Source organism: Physella acuta, unplaced genomic scaffold (genome assembly GCF_028476545.2).
Source record: "Physella acuta isolate Inbredline_101_S28 unplaced genomic scaffold, ASM2847654v3 ptg000813l, whole genome shotgun sequence".
NCBI classification, from domain to species: Eukaryota; Metazoa; Mollusca; class Gastropoda; family Physidae; genus Physella; species Physella acuta.
Genome location: NW_026732331.1, coordinates 102,007 through 129,893, shown reverse-complemented (window position 1 = coordinate 129,893; position 27,887 = coordinate 102,007). Strand labels below are relative to the sequence as shown.

The window sequence follows — 27,887 nt, the reverse complement described above, 5'->3', positions numbered from 1 at the left end:
CCTTAACATGAAACCTATTAACAAAGGCCATCAGCTAATGAGCTGATGAATATCAGTAAATGGAACCACGTTCGAATTACAACATGAAAAATTCATTTGGTGCTTGAAGTTGACTTCGCTGAGGCAGCAGTTTCAACACACAGACCGGTTTGTATTCGCTACACAAATACCTGCTGATATACGCTACACAAATGCCGTATGATATACGCTACACAAATACTTTGCTGATATACGCTATACAAATGAGAACATAAACGCTATACAAATACACTCAATCATAAAACTATTTCAACAGTTACAAAATACGTTGGCCACACAGAAGCTCTGAAAATGCGATCAGATCATACAAATTGCGCAAACAGAATGGGTCCATACTAGCCCATAGAAGTAATGACTACCAAAATGGGGCGACGGGTTACAATGTGGTCACCTTTATGCTAGACGTAGATCAACGAGATAAATTGTTGGTGGCTCGCATTATACGACAAAACTACACACAAAACCACGACAATAGGACAATAACAAGGTCGTTTATTATAGAAGGTGTGAAGACGAGAAATGTCCACCCCTAGTGTCTAACGGGGGGGGGGGGGGGTAATGTTACTCCACTAATTATTTTTTAAATTATAAAATATTGTAAAAAGTAGAATAACATGGAATCAACATATTTGGCCATATGAAAGCATTTCTATGAAAAGTTAAAGTAACATGTAACACAGGTTAAAATCTACGACAGCTTGTCTGGGAAAACTTGTTGCTACAGGTAATCCCACCTATAATAATCTGTTGCAGGTAAATCCGTCTATAATAACCTGCTACAAGTAAGCTTACATATAACAACCTGCTACAGGTAAGCCCACCTATAATAACCTGCTACAGGTAAGTCCGCCTACCTACCACACAGCGGTAGACACATGCTCCTGTTTGAGTCAACATTGAAAGCTTGATTCAAACCAAAAGTTCCAAATTTTAAATCATCCTATTTTAAATATGGGCGTTGAATGTAAGCTAACATATGATTAAAGAGGGGGAGGGGAAGAAAGGGTCGAGAGTCATAGCGAGATATTTGTTTTGGGCTGTTAAGGCTAGGGTATTAGGTATTAGGGTTGGGTTCAAGGCTAGAGTATTAAGTATTAGGGTTGGGTTCATGGCTAGGGTATTAAGTATTAGGGTTGTGGGTTCAAGGCAGGGTCAGTATTAGGGTTAGGTTCATCTGACCGGTCGACTAGAAAATAGTTTCTTCATTGATCAGAATGAGGGTGGGGGTGGTAGTGATACCACTAAAAGCACTAAAGTGGTGTCTAAGTTTAACCATCATCACCCCCCCCCCCCACTATCGCGTTATGATGCCCTAAACAAATGATCGATACAATACTCATGGGTCGGCATCATTCGATACTACAATGAAGCTAAACGAAAACTTAAATATATCCACAATTTTAAAACCAGCATACTGACAAGATCATTCAATATAATATACCGTTCAATGTTGTCATTGGCTAGGTCAATCTATCAACATAAAAACCATGTATAAATACAATTGAATGGTGGTTAGGTCAATCTATCAACACAAAACCAAGTATTTAATGACAACATTGAAACTCACGGACAATAACGAGCCCGATCCGCTTCTTTAAATCACAGGATGAAAGAACTAGCGCGCACTTAACAAACAGCAGCTAACACTTGAGTAACTTGTATGCACAAGCTGCGCGCTTCAACACGTTCTTCTTCATTCAAGTAGACAAAAGTGCGATAATGTTCAGTGTTTCTCGTGGTGTTGACGTCTGCTGTTGGCAGTCTTGATGGTCTGTTGTTGTTAGTGTTGACGGTATGTTGTCAGTGTTGATCGTCCGTTGTTGTCAGTGTTGATAGTCTGTTGTTGTCAGTGTTGATAGTCTGTTGTTGTCAGTGTTGACAGTCTGTTGTTGTCAGTGTTGATAGTCTATTGTTGTCAGTGTTGATAGTCTGTTGTTGTCGGTGTTGACCGTTTGTTGTCAGTGTTGATTGTTGTTGTCAGTGTTGATAGTCTGTTGTTGTCAGTGTTGATAGTCTGTTGTTGTCAGTGTTGATAGTCTGTTGTTGTCAGTGTTGATTGTTGTTGTCAGTGTTGATAGTCTGTTGTTGTCAGTGTTGATAGTCTATTGTTGTCAGTGTTGATAGTCTGTTGTCAGTGTTGATAGTCTGTTGTTGACAGTGTTGATAGTCTGTTGTTGTCAGTGTTGATAGTCTGTTGTTGTCAGTGTTGATAGTCTGTTGTTGTCAGTGTTGATAGTCTATTGTTGTCAGTGTTGATAGTCTGTTGTCAGTGTTGATAGTCTGTTGTTGACAGTGTTGATAGCCTGTTGTTGTCAGGGTTGATAGCCTGTTGTTGTCAGTGATGATAGTCTGTTGTTAGATGACAGGCTAATGGACGGCCCGCAGTGGGATTTGCCGTCAAGATCCTAATCAATTTCAAGTTTCAACAATTAACTTGGATTACAGCTCTTAGCAAGCACTTCACAATACAATCTCTTTTGTACACGGCCGTGGTAACTAGTCACAATACAATCTCTTTTGTACACGGCCGTGGTAACCAGTGTTTCTTCCAGACTTTTTTCTCCGGGGGGGGGGGGGGGGGGGGGGCTCACTTGAAATTTTCGGGGGGGGGGGCGGTAAACTTTCTTCGGGGGGGGGGCGGTAAAAATTTTTTCGGGAGGGCTTAGCCCCCCCCCCCCCTCGAAGAGATGCCTGGAAGAAACTGGTGGTAACTAGTCACAATACAATCTTTTCTGACCTTTTATGAAGATGTGTGACTGAGGGGAGGGGGGAGGTAAAAATCGTCAAAAAAAGCGTGACGTCATTTATAGATGACCCCTTGACTCGATTATCATTATACACATATTCCCAAGCCACTCGTAGCAATAAAAATTTTTTTTTAGAAACCTACTTGTAACCTTAAGCCAACCATATGGCGAACTCATAAAAAAATGAACAACAAAATCGTTATCGGTATGATTTATCAACATCGAAGTTTAGTAGCTTCGTAGCTCAACAAAGAGATTTTTATGCAGTTTTTTACTTTCTCGTATATACGAAGTATAGAGAAAGTCTTGTAATCGTGCAAAAAAAAAAATCGAGATTTTTGCAAATCTCGACGTTTTGCATCTCACTGATACGGAAAAACATAATTTTGCAATCTTGTCCGTATGTCTGTGTGCCTGTGTGTGTGTGTGTGTGTGTGTGTCCGTGTGTAAACACGATAACTTGAGTACCGTTACAGCTAGGTTGATGAAATTTCATATATAAGTATTTTATCAAAATCGTAGATCCGTATCAACGTTTGAGCGATTTCCGATAACCGGAAGTGGTACTTTTTCTACTTTGAATTTTTCAAAAGCCTATAACTTGAGTACTATTTCAGATAGATAAATGAAATTTCACATGTAAGTAAAAGATCTAATTCTCTACCTTTTGTTAAATTTTGAGTAATTTCCGTTGACGGGAAGTACTAATTTACGCTATTTCCGATTTCTCAAAAACGCATCTAAATTAATAAAGTACTAATAATATTGCGCACCATTATGAACATCTTTATTCGGCGTTCGCTTGGTGTGCAATACTTTTTTCTATGAGATTCTATTTTATTTTAAAAAGTTTATGTATTTAAAATGGATTAAAAATCATAACTATATCCCGAGCTCCCATCTCTTGTTGTTTTATATAAGAATATTCGAGAAAGTTTAGGGGAGATCACTCCCGGTTTATTTTTTTACTTTCTCGTATATACGAAGTATAGAGAAAGTATTGTAATCGTGCAAAAAAAAATCGAGATTTTTACAGATCTCGACGTTTTACACCTCACTGATACGGAAAAACATAATTTTGCAATCTTGTCCGTATGTCTGTGTGTGTGTGTGTGTGTGTGTCCGTGTGTAAACACGATAACTTGAGTACCGTTACAGCTAGGTTGATGAAATTTCATATATAAGTATTTTATCAAAATCGTAGATCCGTATCAACTTTTGAGCGATTTCCGATAACCGGAAGTGGTACGTTTTCTACTTTGAATTTTTCAAAAGCCTATAACTTGAGTACTATTTCAGATAGATAAATGAAATTTCACATGTAAGTAAAAGATCTAATTCTCTACCTTTTGTTAAATTTTGAGTAATTTCCGTTGACCGGAAGTAGTAATTTACGCTACTTCCGATTTCTCAAAAAACTAATGTAAAATTTTAAAGTACTAATAATATTGCGCACTATTATGCACTTTTTTATTTCGCGTTCACTTGATGTGCAATTCTTTTGTCTACGAGATTTTATTCTATTTTTAAAACTTTAAGTATTTAAAATGGATTAAAAATAATGTCTATAGCCCGAGTTCCCATCCCCTGTTATTTTATATAAGAATATTCGAGAAAGTTTAGGGGAGATCACTCCCGGTTTATTCCAATTTAAACTTCTATTGTGGTTGATTTGAGCTCAAAATTTCTGTTTTTCTGTTTTCTGTCTCAATAGCTGACAGCCTAAATAACTTTAATCATTGTGATTCCCCAAGCATAATTTTTAAAGACACATTTCAAAGGAGATCCTAAATAAACTAGAAACATTTGATTTTCTATCATTTTTTCATCAACTAACAAGTAAAATATTTAAAATAAAAAGATCGGCTTTGATTGATTAATATATTGCTGCTATGTTTTAACAAATAAAATTAATGCTAGGAAAATGATTTAAACGTCAATGATGTAGATATTTAGTTCTGATTTCAAACATCCCACAACGTTAAGTTAAAGAGCTAGATCTCATCTAAATCCCGATAAATCAAATGAATATTTAATTTTAATAGTTTGTTTTTTACTTTATAGCCAAAACTGTTCACTAAAATATCGCCCTACATACCTAGCATGCGTTAATTAAAATAATTGTGGGGAAATTGTTGGATATATAATTAACATTTCTTACCTTTATATAAACATTGGCCAAAGATGGAAACAAGGTGACCCGCGCCCACTATGCCAAACAAACGAACACACCAACACACACACACGGCGCTAACAAAGAAACCGTTAACATTTTTTTTTTGTAGCGGAAGAGATGCTTTTGCGGCTTGCGCTGTTTCATTGTCTGATACCATTGACAAAATGGTCAAACGTAATCACTCTAGACTAGGTTTCGATACTGTGGTTAGTTTAGCCCAATTAATTAAAAGACGCGTTCGGTACAAATAATTGGTTAGGGGCCTAAATATTATTTTTTAAATTAAAAGCAATTGGGTCTATTATATAGGAAGGTGTACATAAACCTTAACCCCACTATTGTCATTCAAATAATAACTGCAGATTTAGATCCACATGTTGGTAGTTTGCCGAATATGATACGATACTTTGGGAACAACCTTTGGACACATGGAAAAAAACCACAGGACTACTAAGGCCCTATAAACTAAATTTTAGACTTACCAATAGAATATTAGACCTAAGCTAAATCCTGGTGAATCCAAGACAAAGTTTGACATACACGTTGATAAAATAATAGCCATATTATTAGGGCTTGAGACAAGAATTAGGAGTGGAAAAAGAAAGATAACAGTTTACTACTGTCTACTAGTCTAGTATATCTTTAGGTTTACTTCTGGGCCTACATGTTCAAAAACGTCACGATTAATATGTTATGTCATGACAAATGACATGTAGACTAGATCTAGTGTCATGCAGCATAATGGTAAAATGTGTGTATGCCAAACTGTAAGCTTCACTACAGTTGTACAAATAAAAACCAAATAGACCTAGATTCCTAGATCTAGATCTAGTCCTAAATAAATGGTAATTTAAGTTATCAGTGAGAATACATTTGATTTTTTTATAGGCCCTACAGGTAATAAAACAACAAATACTAACAAGCCTCTGACTAAATTTTCAAAATATCTAATTTAGCAATTAGGCCTGGTAAAATAGTTTAAAAATAAAAAAAAGATCGGTCAAGGCCTATGACTAATTAGTCAATTAGGCCTAGATTCTAAATAAATATTAAAATAAGCCTAAACTCTAACTAAAACATGTCTAACTCTAAAAAAACAACATCAGCATAAACAACATAAACAAACCTGTTTTTTTATACTCCTCGGTACTTAGTTGCTCTAATTATTAATTAATGAATCCTCTTGAGTAGTCTTGGGCTAATTACTTCTTGGCTAATCAACTTCTCGGGTTATTCCAATATTATAAAAAAAATAATGTCAGTGGTAGTCCAAGTGAGACGAATGTATGTTGCCTTCTTGCTTGAATAATTAAAAAGTCCAAAAGAATGCACACGTAATCTAAAATAAAGAACTTTCTTTCTCTACTTTACTTTCACTACTTGATCTAGATAGATATAAATAAATGTAAACGATTGACTCCCTACAAACTAAACAAACCGCTACTACACCAGACACAATAGACACCCACGGAAATGGGGTCACTCTCGTTCAACCAACTGCCAAGTCCAACACAAAAACACTCGAGTGAACCCGCTACACAGTGCTCGAGGTGGGGCATGCGGTGTACAGGTAAAAGTTTACATCGCGTTTTTTGGTCCTACTCGATTCGTGTAGAAAGTGGTTGGTTAATGATGTCACTGATGTGTTGTTACCATCGACGGACTAAAAAAAAGTTTTTATTTAGTCGACCCAGCTAGGGCCACTGATTTATAGGTGACAATTAGATCTAAGTCATAAATGATTTTAAAAAACAAATGAAAGAAAAATAAGTTGAAGTTTTAACTCGAAGAAATCAAGTTTTAAAAATCAACGACCAACATTAATCGATTTGTTTTATAACAAAGCTAACGATTTAACTTTAATTGATTTCTTTATGCATAACAAAGCCACCATTTGACATTAATTGATTTCTTTATAACAAAGACATCATTCAACTTAAATAAAGACTAAAGAGCCACGATTCAACATTATATAGTTTCTTTAAAATTTGAATCAAATTCCAACGACCAATATTAATTGATTTCTTTATAACAAAGCCACCATTTGACATTAATTGATTTCTGTATAACAATGCTTACTGCTAATTAAGTCGATTTGGTTTATAGTATTTATAACAAAAGTCACGACAAACACAAATCAATTGGGTTCACAACAAAGCCTAGAAATCTACACCAAACCAATCCGTGTTGATGTTGATCAACAAAGAACAATGTCCACATCCCCGGGAAGATAGGCTGACCGTGTGACCTTTGAACTGATGGCGCACACTTGAAATCCGACTCACAAATGTTGCGTGTGATCTATTTATAGAAATAATTAAAAGCATTGACCACGAAACACATGGCGTCATGGGTGAGGATGGGTGGGTGAGGGGGGGGGGGGGTGTGTGGAGGGGGCGGGCATAGCGTTAGCAAAAAAAAAAAACGTTTGTGCGAGGGGTGTATATGTGAGGTGGTGGGGTGTGTGAGTGAGGGGTGCGAACAGCAGGACAAAAAAAAAGCAGGGAAAGAGAGATGGTAGGAGGTAGATAACCCATCGAAATGGAACCGGTGTTTCTTTCAGACTCCCTTCCCCCATCCGTCGGGAGGGTGTCAGGCACTCGTAAAAGTATATATTTTCTATATACATTCTATTTCGTTGGGGGGGGGGGGGAGGCGGTAGCCGTTCTTCGGGGGAGGAAGAGATGCCTGGAAGAAACTCTAAATGAAACATTTGTCAAATTAAAACTATATCAAAATTAAACCTATGCTGAAATGTAACCTTTACCTAAATGGGATATTTACAGAAACACAACCTATGCCCCACCGACGAAATGTCAGTTGGTACCTTCCCCTCCGTGTTTACTATAAAAACAAGTCTTTTCATCCTTTTGTAAATTCATTTTTTTTTTAAAACTCAAATAAGATTATAATTAAATTTATCTGGCCTATATTTCTAGGCCTAATTTAAACATAAAAATTAGTCAAATAACCCACTGCATCGTTGACTTTTACGTTAAAAATTTTAAATTACACATTTGGTGTACCTATTGCAAGGGAAATAACCGGAAAAACAAATACTACGATTGATGGAGAATAAAATAAGTAGGCAAAATGTATATAAAGGAAGGAAGTAGATTCATAGCTCATAACCTTGGTTAAGATAAAAGTTTACATTTTGAGTTGGTTGATAGAAATACACTTAACACAAAAGAAAAAGTTATATTGTATATTTTTTATTTCTAAAATTGTATCTTGAACAAAGTAATAAATACAGTTATGGGACGTGGCTGTGATTGTCAACAAACTTAGTTTACCCACGTTTTATTTTATAACTAGACTAGGTGTGTTGCCATAGATAAGATACACTTTATTCAAGACCGTAAAAAAAAAGAATAAAATAATTCGTATTAAAATTTAGGAATAAGTTTTGTTCCCAGAACTCGTGAAAAGTTATTCCAATTACATCGATAGAAAGGGTATAATTTTAGTGACATTCATGTACAGTTTTATTATACACGTTTTGTAAAGCCCCGTATTTGATGTAATCAGTAAATCAGCAGTAACAAATGCCTTTTTTAAGACTATGCATATTAATATTGGTAAAATATTTAAATAGTCTGATCTAAATATTTAAATATATAGACCTATATATATATATATATATATATATATATATATATATATATATATATATATATATATATATATATATATATATATATATATATATAAAATATACATATGAATGTATATGCCTATACTTAAAATTATTAACTCATTAAGTTTTATTTTTCATGTCTTAACTCAGGTGAATGAAATACATAAATACGTAGAAACTTCTTTGCTTCAGGCTGTGGAGAACACAATCTAGTCTAGGTAAAAATTTGACAGGTAGATGGATCAGATACAGGTAGACTTGGTCGTCTGCTCTACGGGGATTTACTACTTTAACCTCAAGGTAATGTAGGCCTATGATGATTACATCTTCAGAAATATTTTAACTCAATTTTTTTTCTTCAAAAGTTAGCTGATAGATCTAAGCCTTTAGTACTTTAAAACACCAAAACAGAGACAATAGTTCCTAAACAATATAGATCTAGGCATTTAAGAAATGTTCTCCCATTTTTTTTTCGTGAGTAGGTTCCAGATCCTATTTAGTTCAGTTTGCAAATGTAGTATTTTTTTTATTTGAATGTATTTGTGTATTGTCGAAATGTGCAACATATTTCATTGATTTAATGTGTAGTCCATAAGTTACGTCCCTTTCGTTGGATTGAGAGTGGCCGGTCCTGAGTTTTATGACGATGTGGATAGATGATAGAAAACGATTTAGAACGGGCGGAGCGACGTTTTGCAATGATGGGGATGTAAAAATTATCAAAATGAAAAAGCAAGACATTTATGGATAACCCCCCCCTAAGTTTCTTTTATTATAATTAAGACAAAATTTAGGTTGTTATCAGACGTTACAATTACCCCACTTCAGTTTCAATATTTAATAGAAAATTTAGATAATTTAAGCTAATGTCATATTTATATTTTTATTTTAAAGTCAGAACTTTTTTTTTTCCAGAGACTCCAAGCACCCTTTAAATTACTCTTTGTAAAAATTTCAGTTCTTATTCTTAACAGTTAAAAAATCGTTTTTTTTTTAAATTTTCTTTTTAAAAGATTTTAAAAGACTAGTTTAAAATTTATAAACATAAATTTGTAAGAAAAAACAGTATGAGCACACTCTGTATAATTGATTTAGACTTCCAAGTAAGAAAAAAGTGAAATCTTTGTTTATTTAGTTAGTCACAACGAATAATTATGATTTGATAATTTCATTAAACTTAAAAAAAAAGTTATTATAATATTAATCTCGCAATTTGTTTTTAAAATCTGACATTAAAAATATATATCAATATATACAATTAAAAACAATAACATTACTTTTTTTAAAGTTCTTGTTTATTTAAAATATTTTACATTACTTTAGCAGTGTTAACATATTCACAGTCAAGATCATTTGCATAGGCATGAAGAGCACAATTACACAGAGCCTACAAGTATGGAGTAGTTTATACTCTAAATCAGGGGTCTCCAAACTACGGCCCGCGGGCCGGATGCGGCCCGCGAAGTCCTCTCATCCGGCCCGCGGAGATCTTTTTGTCCAAGGAGAAATCGTTTGTTGGTGATGGCTGAGGAACTTTGCCCAGAAAATTCAAAGACATGCCTGGAAGAAACTGGCCCCCGAACTGAAATCTGATAGGTAATGCGGCCCTCGGACTGAAAAGTTTGGAGACCCCTGCTCTAAATGGACAGTTCAAATATAGCAGTTTAAAATCTTTTCTACGTTTTTTATATAAGGTTTTAACTCCTTGGGAGAAAACAGTTCAAAATCACAGCCATCAATGAGCTTGTCTTGGTTAAGCAAATGACATCTTAATCACAACAAGACACATTCTATGATGTAATGTAAACGATACAGTATGATGTAATGTAAACAACACAGTATAATGCAATTTAAACATAATATGATGTATTCAATATAAACAATAAACATGTTATGTGATGTTGTTAACATATTTAATTTATCCATAAGCAGCCCAGCAAGGCCTGATTAGAGACATGTAAAAGAGGGCTTCAGCACAATTTTATTTAGTGGATGTAAAGCTACACACTGTAGAAGTAAATGACGGACCTAAATTATAATGTAAACAAAGTGATCAATGGAATGTTTCAAAGAGATTAAAATCATACAATTGAATAAAATTAGCTGGTGTGTATAGGCAAAAAAAATGCTGAAATGGGGAGAGAACTAGTGTATGTTTGTATAACTTTTAGAACATGTCATATCATTTTAGCCTAGGCCGAGGTGTGATGTGTACCTTCACTAGTTCCATTTTGAGGCTAAAGAATGTTGAAGTTCAATAAAAAGGGAAACCTGTTTTTTTTAAATTTAACTTTTAAGTATGAACTTCAGCTAGGGTAATGCTTCTAAATATGTGAATGGTAAGTAAAAAATGCTGAGTTATTTTTTAAATGAAACTAAAAACCTACTGTTGTGTTGGGATAAATGTATTTTAGATCTAAAGCTAAATATTGTACAAACATAAGGCTACTAATGTTTATTGTGAAATATAATAAAATTCAACACATTTTTAGTTTATGTTGCATATATCTAAAACTAAAATTGTCCATTGATTAGCATTTAGAAACCTACAAATGCTGTCTGGTTGTTGTATGGAGAAATGCTAGTTGACAGGTAAAATAGCCAACACAGGGCTCAAGATTTTCTTTTGATTCTTTATCCTATTGTTACACTGACCAGTGAACTGACCACATATCCATCTGACAGTTATCCACTGGTCACCTAGCCACACTGACCAGTGATGGACCACATATCCAACATGGCAGTTATCCTCTAGCCACACTGACCAGTGATGGATCACATATCCAACTGACAGTTATCCACTGGTCACCTAGTCAAACTGACCTGTGATGGACCACATCCAACATGACAGTTACCTAGCAGCAAGTTCAACCACCGAATTGTGTGCAAACATGTTCAGACCAAAAACTATTAAAGTTAGATTTGATTGTACACATAAAACACATCTCAAATTTGACTAGGCATTTTTAATACAAATACTGTAGCATAACCAGCATATTTCCCCCATCTTAAATACTTAAAAATGTTTTGTTCATTTTAGAAGAAATTTACACATCCATTGTAAACATCAAATAATTAATTCAAATAAAAAATGTTAAATAATTGATGAATATCATATGAATTCATTTTTCAGGATATCATTTTGACATTTAAAATAGACTACACTGAAAATTGTGTACACATTGTATGTAATTTATAAATAGCTTTATATTTATACATTATTGTTATAATATAGTTTCCGTAAAATATATACATGTACAAAAATAATTATGTACTATAACTGCCATTCCAGCAGTCACAGTGCCAATACTTTATATTCCAATATTTATAAAATATCATATCCTTAAATATTTATAAATACACATTGACTTATAATACAGTGATGTCATGTAGTCCCTAGATGTCATCTTATTGTCATGACATGATGCTATGCCGTCTGCCACCATCGTAAATATGCTCCAACACTGGCTTGAGTTTGCGCACGTCTTGCAGTCCTTTACGTGAAGACACAGGGGAGTAGTTTGATGGAGTTTCCATTTTAAACGGAGACTTGCTGTGAATTTTGTCGTTGTCTGGAAGTTGAAAGTAACATGAAATGATTAGCCATTTAAGCATATCTATATGTAACTAGGGGAAGTTACCAAGAGACATAACGTGTTACAGTCTGACGTCACAGTGCAGGTGTTGGCTGATGCCAAGGCGTAATATCTCGGGAAGCGATACGAAAGACGGTCTGTCAACTTTGATGTGACAGGATGCAGGTGGCTTATTAAAATCGGACGGTACGACAGAAGCGGCGTAATTAACAGTCTGATGTAACGATTAGAATCGATTACAATTACGATTATGATAGGACCGAATATGAGTACGATTATGAAGGGGATATAAGGAAGGGGACGGCTGAGCTCGAGGTCTCTCAGAAAGTCAGTCTCTCTCAGTCAGTCGGTCGGTCAGTCAGTCAGGCAGTCAGTCTCTCTCTCTCAGTGAGTCTGTGTGGCAGTACCACGTTGGTTATATTGTGTTAAGAAGGACGTTAGACATGTGTATTCAGTTAGATGAAGCCTAGTGAGGACTGTTGGGGGTCCGTTGATTCAGACTATTATTGTGAAACATCTCTCTTGATTCATTATATTATTGTGAAGCATTCTTTGATTCATGTAATAAAAGGATCAATAATGAACCTGCATCTTCGAGTATCTATGCTGTGGTCAATGTTGTGTGGAATGAGTGGTTAGACTCGGGAAGGTCACATTTGGCGTTGTCGCCAGGGTAGCCAGAGACTCGTTACATTTGGCGTTGTCGGCAGGATAGACTCGGGGACTCGTTACATTTGGCGCTGCGACCAGGATGAATTCAACGAGACTTGCCGCTTTAGGCACCCATAGTCAACCTAGTTCATAACTGTGTTTAGTGTGTGTGTGAATTCGGACATTCAGGAACAGTGAAAATTGAGGAACGAGGAAAATTTTTTCATACACACACGGTAAGAAAGAACTCTTTTTTTTTTACTAAAGGAATAAAATGTCTACTCTGGACGAGAAGCAGACCCATATTGTGGTCCTGCCCAGAGAGTCCCACATTAACAAATTTTACGGGGACGGTGATCCAACTTTAACCAACAGGTTCAGTGAGGAGGTCAAAGCGGCCTGGGCCTCGAGAAACATGTCACCAGAGGAAAGATTAAGACTGCTGATGGGCAGTATAGGAGAGACGGTTAGGGCAGAGGTCAAATGCCACGATAAAACCGTCCAATCAGATCCAGATAAGGTGTTGGATCTAATTATGGAGACCTTTGGGGAGAGACGGTCGGGATCGCAACTGCTATCGGGGTTCGTAGGCGTAAAGCAGAGAATGGCGGAGAGTGTGATGGAGTATTCACACCGAATAAACAGGGCCTTTGATTCGGTAAAGGGCAAAACACCTGACATTGATGTACGCCTACTGAGGGACCAGTTCATCGAGGGGCTAGCAACCTCGATCTTAAGGAGAGAGTTGAAAGAGGAGGTCCACAAAGACCCGCAGTTGACCTTCCTTCAGGTTAGGAACTCAGCGATCCGCAGGTCCGAGGATGAGGACCAATCAAACTGTTCGGTGGACAAAGTCTCTGTGCCGGAACAGGAACAATCCCCACCCACGGGGACCGGCACGGTGGAAACCATGATGGCTCAACTGTTGGCCCACCTGGATAAGGTTAACCAAAGATTGGAGAGGTTAGAAAGCAGGTCAACAGCTGAGAATCAGGAAAAGAACGGTACAAAACAGAGACAGGTTGGACGGCCGCGACCCGCCGGTCCATCACTCCGGTGGACGGCTGACGGTCGACCAATTTGTTTGTCCTGTTCACAACCCGGACATATGGCACGGTACTGCCAGGGAAACGGTCGTCCTCTGTAAGGCAGGGCCAGGCTACAGAGGGGCGAGGTTATGGCCCAAGAAGCAAAATGATGGGAGTCTGTCCCGAAATGGTGATTACGATTGGGGACATCGCGGTGAAGGCAATTGTGGATACAGGCTCCCAGGTGACGACAATCACGGAAAATTTTTACACCAAATGGATGAAAGGAAAAGACCATAGGTTGAGGTCTGACACATGCATGCGCCTGACGGCAGCTAATGGACTAACCATTCCATACGGTGGTTATTTTCTGGCGGATGTCGTGGTGGCGGGACATAGGTTGAAGCAGGTTGGGGTGTTCGTTACGAAACACAACCTAGAGACAAATGTGTCAAATATACCTTGCCTGTTGGGCATGAATATTCTTGGCCAGTTGCCAGAATTTCTTACAAATATTGTCGGATCGACCACACCAGGTCGGGGATCCAAGTTGGCCAGGTTTGCCAAGACCAGAGGAAGGATATCAGTCCCGGCAAACACGGTCAAGGCAATCACATTACAAATTGGGGATAGAAGTGTGAATGGTGATGTGATGATAGAACCATGTGGCGCCGCACTGAGGGCAGGCGTCGTGTTACTGCGGACATACACATCAGCGGAAAATGGACTAGTTCAAGGATTAGTGGCAAATGTTTTGGATGAGGAAATTTTTATACCGCCTAATACTCTGGTAGGAGTACCACAGAACGTCGAGGTACAAAGGTCGGCACAGTGCATCGAACTGAGCAATACCAGCAGTAATGAAGTAACAGTTAGGTCGGTCAATGTGACGGCCGAGGTGAAGAAAGAGGATGGCCGATCATATACATTCCCGGAAACTGAGGACCCAAAACTAAATGAATTGTTGAATAAGTACAGGGATATATTTGCCTCGTACGAGGGTGATTTGGGTTACACGGAAGTAATAAAACACCAGATACCCTTACTACAAGACAAGCCGGTGGCGCAACCTTATCGAAGATTACCACCGAGTCACTACTCTGCGGTGAAGGCACACCTGAACGATCTACTAAAAAAGGGAATTATTACAACCAGCACGAGCCCGTATGCGGCACCGATAGTAGTGGTAAAAAAGAAGTCAGGGGAGATAAGACTGTGTTGTGATTACCGGAAATTGAACAATATCACAAGAAGGGATGCATTCCCCTTGCCTCGTATTGATGAATGTCTTGATGCGTTGGGGGGAGCAAGATTTTTTTCTACCTTGGATTTGGCTAGTGGCTACCACCAAGTGGCCATGCACCCCAACGATCAACATAAGACTGCATTTATTTCTCCACTGGGACTGTACGAGTGGACCCGTATGCCGTTTGGTCTAACTAATGCACCTGCTACATTCCAGCGAGTAATGCAGAGTGCTATGAGTGACTTTCTATTTCAAATAATGTTGGTACTTGGATGATATACTAGTTTATTCAAAAACTTGGGAGGACCATCTAGAAAGATTAGAACAAGTGTTTCTCCGTCTTAGGGAGATAGGAGTAAAGCTGAACCCAGACAAATGCTGCTTCGGTCTGAAATCGGTACATTTTTTGGGTTACGTGATTTCGTCGGATGGCATCGCCACTGACCCAGATAAAATTGCAGCTGTTAAAGAATGGAAACAGCCAACAACTACAGTAGAGGTCAGATCATTCTTGGGCTTTGCTTCCTATTATAGAAAATTTGTGCCTGGTTTTGCAAAAATTGCCGCACCATTGCATGACTTGGTAAACAAAATGACAAAGAAACACAGTAAGGAGAAAAAGAAAGGTAAAACACAACGGATAGGTGAATTATGGACTGAGGAATGCCTGAACTCGTTTAAGCTACTGAAAAAGGCTTTGACAGAGGCGCCGATATTAGGATACGCAGACTTTGACAAACCATTTCGGCTAGAAATTGACGCCAGCTCTAAAGGTCTGGGAGCTGTGCTATCACAACAACAAAAGCAAGGCTTCAGGGTTATTGCTTATGCCAGTCGAGCTCTGAAGGAATCAGAGAAGAACATGACAAATTACAGCGCCAGGAAACTAGAACTTTTGACATTAAAATGGGCTGTGACGGAAAAATTCAGGGACTATCTATTAGGTGCTAAATGTGTGGTATACACTGACAATAACCCCTTGAGTCACCTAAAGACAGCAAAGTTGGGATCCATCGAACAGCGATGGGCAGCAGAATTGGCACTCTTTGACCTAGAGATAAAATATCGCCCGGGGCGGTCCAATGGCAATGCGGACGCCTTATCAAGGAATCCTTACGAGAGACCGGGCGATGAGGAAGAAACGCTGACAGGAATATGTGAGGTCAGAGCGTCAACAGATATCCCTCACGGGGTGCAAGTGAGGCAGAACGGACAGACCGGGGTGGAGCACATTTCCACAGAGCCCGGACATATGGACATTGGTGATTTTAGTTGCCTTAATCACAAAGAAATAAGAGATGCCCAGAGAACGGATAGTGGCTTACAGCCGCTGTTGAAACACGTCCAGGAACAAAAATTCCCAGGAAGAAGGGAAAGAGAACAATTTGGTCGAGAAACAAAGAAAATACTGAGTCAGTGGGACCGTCTCAGTATAAAGGATGGTGTTCTCATGCGGAGAATTCATGACCAAATTGATGGGACAATACACCAGGTGGTGGTGCCTGGACAATTACGAGAAGAAGTGCTAAGGTTGGCACATGACAGGGCAGGACACCAGGGTCAGGACAGGACGCACAAAATATTACGACGAAGGTGTTACTGGCCCAATATGGAAATGGAGGTCAAACGCCATTGTGAGGCTTGTGTGAGGTGTCAGCATGCGAAAATGCCAGTTGTCAAAATGAGACAGCCATCGGGACACCTATTAGCGACAAAACCACTAGAGATTGTGGCTATGGACTTTACGTCGTTGGAGCAATCATCGGATGGGACGGAACATGTGTTGGTAATGACTGATGTTTTCACCAAATGGACTGTGGCGGTGCCCACACGAGATCAGACTGCCAAAACAGTGGCAAAGGTCTTAATAGAACATTGGTTCATCAAATATGGCATACCAAGACAATTACACTCTGACCAAGGAAGGGCCTTCGAGTCAGAAGTAATTAACCAACTGTGCAGCCACTACGGGATCAACAAATCTAGAACAACCACATTTAATCCGAAAGGAAACGGACAGTGCGAGCGGTTCAACCGCAGCATGCATGATTTGCTGCGTACTCTAGAACCTGAACAGAAAAAACGTTGGCCTGATTTTCTCCCAGAGTTGGTATATCTATACAACTGCACACCCCATGCCACAACCGGCTTTTCGCCATACATGTTGCTGTTCGGACGGGAGGCTCGACTCCCCCTTGACTTGTTCCTAGGAAAAAAGGAGAGTATGACTGGCTCATACACTGCACTGGAATATGTGAATGAACATATGAGACGAATTAGAGAAATGTACAGGGTAGTACAGGAAAGACTAGAACATGAAGCACGGCGAAGGGAACCGCCGGTACAGACAAAGGACCCGCCACTCAAACTGAACGACAGGGTATTACTGCGTAGCCACCCGTTAGGCAGAAACAAAATCCACGATCTCTGGGGACAGGAGATATGGCAAGTCGTGGAGATGCCTAAAGTAGCAGGTGGCCCCTTTAAGATAAGACCCATCGATCACACCAAACCGGATCGGTGGGCGAATATTGCTCAATTAAAGAAATATTGTCATAGTCAAGAAGAGCAGTTACACACAAGGAAATCCAAGACAATTAGGGAACCGGAAACTATAACGGAAATTCACATACCCATCCCGGAACCATGTCACCATCAACAGCGCAACAGCGATACACAAGGGGAGGATACCGGCAACAAGGAGGATCCCGGTCCCTCCAAAAGCAGAGAGACAGTAGACCATCAGATAAGTGGTCCGCGGAGAAGTTTGAGAAACAGAAAGAATACGAAATTTTTTGTCAGCAACCATCAATTCTTTCATGGTCGCGCTGGTATGAAAACAGACTGTTCAAAAAGTCATAAAAGTGAACTGGTGAAGGCACCAAACGAAAAAAGGTGGATGTGAATTCTAGAACTGTTTTGTGTCTGAGGAAGATGATGTAGACACATTGGATATGTGAAATAGGGATAACTGTCAATCTTATACGAATGTGACGACATTGACAGTGAGTGGAACAATGGATTTTTTTTTTTACGGTGGTGCGATGGACTTTGAAGGACTGCACCTGCCAAGCGTTGTTTGTGGTTGATAACACACAAAAAAAGGCAGGGGTGGATGTAACTAGGGGAAGTTACCAAGAGACATAACGTGTTACAGTCTGACGTCACAGTGCAGGTGTTGGCTGATGCCAAGGCGTAATATCTCGGGAAGCGATACGAAAGACGGTCTGTCAACTTTGATGTGACAGGATGCAGGTGGCTTATTAAAATCGGACGGTACGACAGAAGCGGCGTAATTAACAGTCTGATGTAACGATTAGAATCGATTACAATTACGATTATGATAGGACCGAATATGAGTACGATTATGAAGGGGATATAAGGAAGGGGACGGCTGAGCTCGAGGTCTCTCAGAAAGTCAGTCTCTCTCAGTCAGTCGGTCGGTCAGTCAGTCAGGCAGTCAGTCTCTCTCTCTCAGTGAGTCTGTGTGGCAGTACCACGTTGGTTATATTGTGTTAAGAAGGACGTTAGACATGTGTATTCAGTTAGATGAAGCCTAGTGAGGACTGTTGGGGGTCCGTTGATTCAGACTATTATTGTGAAACATCTCTCTTGATTCATTATATTATTGTGAAGCATTCTTTGATTCATGTAATAAAAGGATCAATAATGAACCTGCATCTTCGAGTATCTATGCTGTGGTCAATGTTGTGTGGAATGAGTGGTTAGACTCGGGAAGGTCACATTTGGCGTTGTCGCCAGGGTAGCCAGAGACTCGTTACATTTGGCGTTGTCGGCAGGATAGACTCGGGGACTCGTTACATATATATATAATTCTCTTCTTGGAGACCCTAGAAAACACCAAGCTGTAAGCACCCTCCCCACCACCCCCACCCCACATGGTCTGGTGAACTGTGGTTCACGCTAAATGTTTACAATCGTAGAGCCGGGTTAAGTGAAGGCTATTATGGGCAGATAATTTAGTTTGAAACGTTTTTAAACTTAGGGGAGGTAACTAAGCGGAGGCTGCTTTCATGGGGGGGGGGGGGGGAAAGGGGGGGGGTAGGGTTGGGGAAAGGAGGGGGGTGGGGGTTATCGTCCTTAACGAGCTACTGATAAGCAAAATAATTTCAGTCGCAACGTTGGTAGTGTCGAATTCACAAATTATGAATGACTGAAAAATAGGAATTTAACTAAATAACCGCGTATGCTACGTCGCGGGTCAGCTCGTTTAAGTTATTAGAAGTGTTTGTGTATTTTGTATATTTAAATTATAGTGAGTTTGTTTTGTTAGATGGCATTTGATTACTGAGTATTCTTAGTGCAAACATTAATTATTTTTAGCCTGATCTTCTATCACTTCTAATTTCCTTCTGAATTTTTAGACTTATAATTTCCCTCTGAATTCCAATGACTTATTATTTCTATCTGAATTTCTATGACTTATTATTTCTATCTGAATTCCTATGACTTATTATTTCTATCTGAATTTCTATGACTTATTATTTCTATCTGAATTCCTATGATTTTCATCTAAACCTCTATAGCTTATGATTTCTATCTAAATTTCTATGACTTATGATTTCCATACTGACCTGAGACAATGACACTTGGGATGTTGAATGGAATTGGTTTTAACTTCACTTTGATTACGGGATCTGGACTGCCCTCATAGACACCTCGCTGACCTAGATAAGGACACACAACACGTGCTACCAATTTTTCCAACAAAAACTGGTTCTCTGAGAGAAATACATTGTCCTGGATACTCTGAAAAATAAAGTTAAAATTTTATTTTAAACTTTTTTAGAAGTTCTATATTGTTTGGTTATAAAAATAATATAAGCTAAATACTAAACTGTGTATAGACCTACATACACAATTTTTAAAATGTAAAAATATAGAAATATCTGTAATTTACCTGTAAAACTAAAAGCATCTGTTGTATACTTGAGGGATACTCGTTTTTACTAACAGAGTCTAAGGCTTCTGTAAAGCAGATAATTTTATTCTTAAAATTGTACAAACAAACACCTCATTATATAACTAAACCTAAGTAAAATCCACCCTTTCCTAATATAACTGCGATAACTCAATTAAATAAAAGAACAGTAATGCTGAGTTCTTTACTTTGGGTCTACGTATTATCTTAGTTGTGTCCCTTGACAAATACAGATTACGTATTATATAAAACAACTTTTTGAAAAATGTCCATGCAAAGACTAGTCAAGAAAAAAAAATAACAACACAAACCTTTTATGCTGACCTTCAAGACAACAATATTTCTGAAAGCCAGCAGAGACAGAGATCGAACGGTTTCATCTTTACCCTAGTCAAATGTAGAAAAATAATGGATTGAAACAAATGTTTATGTTTACCCTCAGATAGAAGGACGCACATTACCGATACCATGCACCTCGTGGAGGGGGAGTTATGACTATATACCTGGTGAAGTGGGGGGGGGGGTGAAGCTTAGGCTTCTTTTTTGTGTATCTTCAAAAATGAAAATCGTTTTGTTTACAATTGCGAGGTAGGCCTACAACTTAGCAATGTGTTTTAGGGCATTTAAGATTAGGGCATCTAAGGTTAGGGCATCTAAGGCACTAAGGGGAAAGGGAACTCGGCTTGATGTTGTAATATAAAAATACAACAAAGTTGAAAGTTGTAACAGTGCATGTATCTATTGTAACTGTGCCTATTAAAAAAACAAAAGCACTGGACATACCAGAGATGACGTAAGTGGGTACAAGATGGCCTGCAGGATGGGAAGAATTTCTTTAAAAAAATAATCCCAGGTCTCTCCCAGTTGTTTCAGAAGTTCCAGTCCTGAAATGATTCCGTTAGTTTTAAAAGTTCTGTCAAGTAATCTGTTGTTGCTTTCAATATTTGTGGAGGAAGGGGTTGAGTGGGAAGTTGGATCTGTGTTTCTTTCAGTTATCTGTTAGCCCCCCCCCCCCCCCCCCCCGCAGCAAGTCTACGAATTAGAATTTAATTAGAAAATATTTACTTTTACCAGTGTCCCGTCCCTCCCTAGAAAAAAGTCTGAAAGAAACACTGAGTTGGATTCCTCCATTAAAAACAGACAGTCTTGTTTTTTCATTTCTATTCCAAGAACCACGGGCCTTGAAATGAACTGGGATTCCCAGAGAAAGACGATACTTTAATTGCACGCTGGGAACTTTCCTTTTCCGCCTTTCACTCAGGCCAAGGCTAGCTAATTATAGTAATTGAATCAAATTTCCTTCAAAACAATGGAATGGCGTTGTCGTGTATTGCAACTTTCAAAATAGAAAGGAAAAAAAATTCCCGACGGTAAAATTAGAAATAAACCCCCGACAAACGCAAGACAGAGACAAATGAGACTCTGAAAACTTTCTCTGGACAAAGCTCTCTGCCCATGGATTCACTACCATAAGTGAGCCCAACTAGCCCTAAACTACCACGATATAGCAGTTCACCTTTCTCTAGTTGCGCGATCAACATCTAGACATCAATGATTTAAACAAAAAGATCCAGGAATTCGTGTACTAAGAAGTAGTGTGTAAAAAAATCTGGGGCCCTAAAAATCTCCACAATCAATTTGTAGGCTGTGGTGATCGCGTTGGCTGCTCACCCCCCCCCCCCCCCCCCCTCCCCCCTTACCACCATTACACGATTAATGCTAAAACTGTTTTTTTTTGTTTTTAAATATGACAGAACAAGCAATGAAATTGCTACATCATGCGAAATGTGCACGCATTGTTTTAATCTACATATCACCAGCACCCCGGCCCGCGCTAGTTACCTCTGTGATGGATTACAATGTTTAGGCATGTGCCAGCTGTTTATTTTTCCCTGCATTTGTTTGCAGGTCAAGTGCCACACACCGTGCGCCCCGTGGTGTGAGCGCACTTGAGTGATGACCTTACACACCAACGGACACGCACACAATAGATGATGATGACCACAAATCTATTGGTGCTGTTGATGTTGATATTGAGTAATGTTATTGGTGGTGGTGGTAGAAAATCCCACCACAAATACAAACTTGCATGTTAAAGATCTATACAAAATAATGTTGAACATCCTGTTGTCTTACCTTGTTCGTTTTTTATCTTCTCTCTCAGTATAATCATGCCTTTCCGCAGCAACTGATCCTGGGGTAGAAAACATCAACATTTCATACATCAATGACCAGGTAACTCAACACCTTGTATCAGACCTGGACCAGGTAACTTAACACCGGGATCACATCTGGACCAGGTAACTTAACACCTGGTATCACACCAGTGACCAGGTAACTTAACACCTGGTATCACACCAGTGACCAGGTAACTTAACACCTGGTATCACACCAGTGACCAGGTAACTTAACACCTGGTATCACATATGGACCAGGTAACTTAACACCTGGTATCACACCAGTGACCAGGTAACTTAACACCTGGCATTACACCAGTGACCAGGTAACTTAACACCTGGTATCACACCTGGACCAGGTAACTTAACACCTGGTATCACACCAGTGACCAGGTAACTTAACACCTGGTATCACACCAGTGACCAGGTAACTTAACACCTGGTATCACACCAATGACCAGGTAACTTAACACCTGGTATCACACCAGTGACCAGGTAACTTAACACCTGGTATCACATCTGGACCAGGTAACTTAACACCTGGTATCACACCAGTGACCAGGTAACTTAACACCTGGTATCACACCAGTGACCAGGTAACTTAACACCTGGTATCACATCTGGACCAGGTAACTTAACACCTGGTATCACACCAATGACCAGGTAACTTAACACCTGGTATCACACCAGTGACCAGGTAACTTAACACCTGGTATCACATCTGGACCAGGTAACTTAACACCTGGTATTACACCAGTGACCAGGTAACTTAACACCTGGTATCACACCAGTGACCAGGTAACTTAACACCTGGTATCACACCTGGACCAGATAACTTAACACCTGGTATCACACCAATGACCAGGTAACTTAACACCTGGTATCACACCAGTGACCAGGTAACTTAACACCTGGTATCACACCTGGACCAGGTAACTTAACACCTGGTATCACACCAGTGACCAGGTAACTTAACACCTGGTATCACACCAGTGACCAGGTAACTTAACACCTGGTATCACACCAGTGACCAGGTAACTTAACACCTGGTATCACACCAGTGACCAGGTAACTTAACACCTGGTATCACACCAATGACCAGGTAACTTAACACCTGGTATCACATCTGGACCAGGTAACTTAACACCTGGTATTACACCAGTGACCAGGTAACTTAACACCTGGTATCACATCTGGACCAGGTAACTTAACACCTGGTATCACACCAGTGACCAGGTAACTTAACACCTGGTATCACATCTGGACCAGGTAACTTAACACCTGGTATTACACCAGTGACCAGGTAACTTAACACCTGGTATCACACCAGTGACCAGATAACTTAACACCTGGTATCACACCAATGACCAGGTAACTTAACACCTGGTATCACACCAGTGACCAGGTAACTTAACACCTGGTATCACACCAATGCGTGTTGACAGTTGACCTACTTTGTAATATTCGTGTACCAGTCCACCAGCTTCAGAGTTGATCAAAAATCTGTGGAGACAAAAATGTCTGCCTTTAAAAAGTCTGTTTTAAACATTTTGTTTGGTGATTTACTAGTCTGATATTTTTAAAATGTCTCATTTTAAGTCTATTTAAAAAAATAAAATTTAAAAAATAAAATAAAAGCTTGTTATTTGAAAAAGTCTGATGCCAAGAAAATAGTCTGTTGCTCATAACAGCATCCTGACAGTACCAAATCTAAACTGCATAACTTGGAAAGGGGGCGGGGCAAACTGAGTGAAATCAGATAAACAAAAATCATTTGGCAGTTTCTCGTGGAAACCAAACAAACAATGGCTACATCTGATGATGAAAATTTCGTTGAACATGTGGGAGAAGGTCTATACTGTAGACAGAATTAGAGCCATAAATCACTTCTCTCGTTTGTGGACATTTACCTCTCCCCTACACCACAACCCCCCCCCCCCCACCCACCCACACACACACCCTCCCATTCATCAGAAATATTCATCCCGCTAGTCTTTTTCAAACCCAAATTGTAAATTTACAAAATATTTAACAAGTATTAATATACTGGTCCATTTGTATTACAATTTACAAAAAATTATTTAAAGCTCAAGATATTCCAATTTTAGCTTAAATTTAATAAACAAAAACAAAGCAAAATGTAAGTAGTTTTTTATCCCCACTGTCACGATAGTTTTTGGTTAAAACTTTAAATAGAGCTGTAAAATACTTCTCCGGATTTTCAACTGTCTCAGATGAAATGTAGGAATATGACTACGCTTTTGATGACTTCACGTGAGTTTATTGGTCACGTGAAAACACAACGTGACATTTACCTGACGTGATCTTGAAGGACCCCTAACTCGTTATCTTTGAGAGGTTTTCTTTGGAATAAATGGATTATGGAACTTGATATTCTGTAGATAGAGAGAAATAAATCGATTATGGAACTTGATATTGTGTAGGTGGAAAGAAAGAAATGGATTATGGAACTTGTTATTGTGAATGTAGAGAGAAGTAAATGGATTATGGAACTTGTTAATGTGTAGGTAGAGATAAATGCATGGATTATGGAACTTGGATTGTGTAGGTGGAGAAAAAAATGGATTATGGAACTTGATTTTATGCAGTTAGAGAAAACAGGCTAAAAAGAAATGTGTTAATTGTTTATCTTAAAGAGTTTAAAAATACTCGGGAAAAGATGTTCACTTCAAAGTTTTTCTTTGAAATAAATCTGGATCAAAATATAATTGAGCTTTGCTAAGAGAGTACACTTTAATTAGCAAGCTTGTTAACCGTTTTCTTATTTTTTGGAAAATGCGAGAGCTAAACGATTCATATTTCAAAGCGTTTTTAAAACGAGTTTGTTGCCAGGTATGTTTTCGTTTGCCAAGATTTGGATCAACTGATTGCAGATCTGTCACGTGGGAGAACTGAATTAATGCGGTCTCTCTCTAATCCAACACACGCGATGGGATGGAGGGTTGGGTGGGATGGGGTTGGGGGTTGGGACAAGACACTCCAGCCCAACACAGTCGTGTGGCAACTGAGTGAAACATTTGGCGATCACATCGCAAATCTCGGCTTGTTATTTTCTGGCAGGTTTGTGTTTTCTGGCCAAATCCGCGCTCAAGGGGGGGGGGGGGGGGGGCGCCTCGGGATTTGGACATTGTTTAAATTCGTGTCATTTTCTGAGGTGGTGGGGTAATGGACAGGTGTGGAGTCAGTAGTGTAGTGGACAAGGATTTTATGGGTTGGGTCAGTCGTGTAGTGGACAGGGGTTTTATGGGTGGGGTCAGTAGTGGACAGGGGCTTTATCGGTGGGTTTAGCAGTGTAGTGGACAGGGGTTTTATGGGTGGGGTCAGTAGTGTAGTGGACAGGGGTTTTATGGGTAGGGTCAGTAGTGTATTGGATAGGGTGGGTCAGTAGTGTAGTGTTATGGGTTTTATAGGTGGGGTCAGTAGTGTATTGGATAGGGGTTTTATGGGTGGGTCAGTAGTGTAGTGGACAGGGGTTTTATGGGTGGGGTCAGTAGTGTAGTGGACAGGGGTTTTATGGGTGGGTCAGTAGTGTAGTGGACAGGGGTTTTATGGGTGGGGTCAGTAGTGTAGTGGACAGGGGTTTTATGGGTGGGGTCAGTAGAGTAGTAGACAGGTGTTTTATGGGTGGGGTCAGTAGTGTAGTGGACAGGGGTTTTATGGGTGGGGTCAGTATTCAGTAGTGGATAGGGTTTTTATGGGTGGGGTCAGTAGTGTATTGGATAGGGGTTTTATGGGTGGGTCAGTAGTGTAGTGGACAGGGGTTTTATGGGTGGGGTCAGTAGTGTAGTGGACAGGGGTTTTATGGGTGGGGTCAGTAGAGTAGTAGACAGGTGTTTTATGGGTGGGGTCAGTAGTGTAGTGGACAGGGGTTTTATGGGTGGGGTCAGTATTCAGTAGTGGATAGGGTTTTTATGGGTGGGGTCAGTAGAGTAGTGGACAGGGGTTTTATGGGTGGGGTCAGTAGTGTAGTGGACAGGGGTTTTATGGGTGGGGTCAGTAGTGTAGTGGATAGGAGTTTTATGGGTGGGGTCAGTAGTGTAATGGACAGGGGTTTTATGGGTGGGGTCAGTAGTGTATTGGACAGGGGTTTTGTGGGTGGGGTCAGTAGTGTATTGGATAGGGGTTTTATGGGTGGGGTCAGTAGTGTAATGGACAGGGGTTTTATGGGTGGGGTCAGTAGTGTAATGTACAGGGGTTTTATGGGTGGGGTCAGTAGAGTAGTAGACAGGTGTTTTATGGGTGGGGTCAGTAGTGTAGTGGATAGGGGTTTTATGGGTGGGGTCAGTAGTGTAGTGGACAGGGGTTTTATGGGTGGGGTCAGTAGAGTAGTAGACAGGTGTTTTATGGGTGGGGTCAGTAGTGTAGTGGATAGTTTTTTTTGTGGGGTCAATAGTGTAGTGAACGGGGTTTTTCCCACGTTTTCTTTAACTTGCTTTCTCTGTTTGTGTGTTTGTTTGTCTTTCCAATCAAATCTTGCGATCGAAATTTCTGGCACTTCCCAGTTAGCTAGCGCGCTGAAATTTTCAGGGAAGCTTTCTTTTGGATGACCATTGAATATTCAATTGTTATTATTACTAAATTGATCAATGGAAACATTTTATTGAGCATTTTAGACCGCTATATAATCTATATATATAATTCTCCTCTGCTAGCCATTAGAAAAAAAACCAGCGACGCGTACCTCGCGCGCAGTGAAGCGAACGATCACATGTCGCCACAGGCTTAGGGGCAGAGAATTTAGCTTGAACCGAGTTTAAACTTACAGGAGGTAGGCCAGTTTGGGGGAGACGATATGGTCGAGTGGTTGGGCACACGATTGCTATCCCACTCGACACGGGTTCAAATCTATGTGTTCTAGTCAGTAACGTATTCAAACAACGTGTTTTTTACGAGTTGTCTTTTTACGAGTTGTCTTTTTACGAGTTGTCTTTTTACGAGTTGTCTTTTTACGAGTTGTCTTCGTTTACCCAAAAAAAAATCGAAAAGATAAAATCGATAGCAAGATTTACATGCAAACAAACAGACAAACACTAAAAAGTAGAAAATAATAATCATTAAAAAAGTTTTAAAAAACCCACGTTTTCTGATTGAACTAAAAAGTAGAAAATAAATGCTATAGGCCCTACATCACAATAATGCAAGCGATCACTCTACTATAAGCGAGCAAAAACGTGGGGCGCCGTGATTTTCTTACAGTTTCTAATACTGTTGACTCTCTACAAGCTCCCTAATAAAAGTCAATAGTATTATCTAATCAATAGTAATATAACTTTTACTTCGGCGACCCACGTTTTTGATAGCTTATAGTAGAGTGATCGCTTGCATTATTGTGATGTAGGGCCTATAGCATTTATTTTCTACTTTTTAGTTCAATCAGAAAACGTGGGTTTTTTAAAACTTTTTTAATGATTATTATTATGGGTGGGGTCAGTAGTGTAGTGGACAGGGGTTTTATGGGTGGGGTCAGTATTGTAGTGGACAGGTGTTTTATGGGTGGGGTCGGTAGTGTAGTGGACAGGGGTTTTATGGGTGGGGTCAGTAGTGTATTGGATAGGGGTTTTATGGGTGGGGTCAGTAGTGTAGTGGACAGGGGTTTTATGGGTGGGGTCAGTAGAGTAGTAGAC

General features: G+C 39.3%; 2 protein-coding genes across 4 annotated transcripts in view; both read right to left on the bottom strand.

Annotated features, from left to right (window-relative positions):
- LOC131951450 (disintegrin and metalloproteinase domain-containing protein 10) overlaps positions 1–6,496 on the bottom strand; it is a 43,199-nt gene extending 36,703 nt beyond the window's left edge. The window contains exon 1 of one of the 3 annotated variants that reach the window (XM_059313867.1): positions 6,089–6,496. The gene's annotated coding sequence lies outside the window, so the exon portion shown is untranslated. Of the gene's footprint in view, positions 1–1,606; positions 1,627–6,088 lie in introns of those variants that run through there. The other 2 variants (XM_059313863.1, XM_059313866.1) reach the window with 2 other exon arrangements.
- Positions 6,497–10,247: 3,751 nt separating this feature from the next.
- Positions 10,248–27,887, bottom strand: part of LOC131951451 (uncharacterized) — a 61,555-nt gene continuing 43,915 nt past the window's right edge. The window contains exons 4-11 of the mRNA XM_059313868.1: positions 24,558–24,638; positions 23,697–23,745; positions 22,202–22,259; positions 20,849–20,949; positions 20,377–20,452; positions 20,045–20,112; positions 19,719–19,893; positions 10,248–12,174 (exon numbers count right to left, since the gene is read on the bottom strand). Coding sequence (XP_059169851.1) covers positions 12,017–12,174; positions 19,719–19,893; positions 20,045–20,112; positions 20,377–20,452; positions 20,849–20,949; positions 22,202–22,259; positions 23,697–23,745; positions 24,558–24,638 — 766 coding nt within the window. The 3' untranslated portion in view covers positions 10,248–12,016. The remainder of the gene's footprint in view (positions 12,175–19,718; positions 19,894–20,044; positions 20,113–20,376; positions 20,453–20,848; positions 20,950–22,201; positions 22,260–23,696; positions 23,746–24,557; positions 24,639–27,887) is intronic.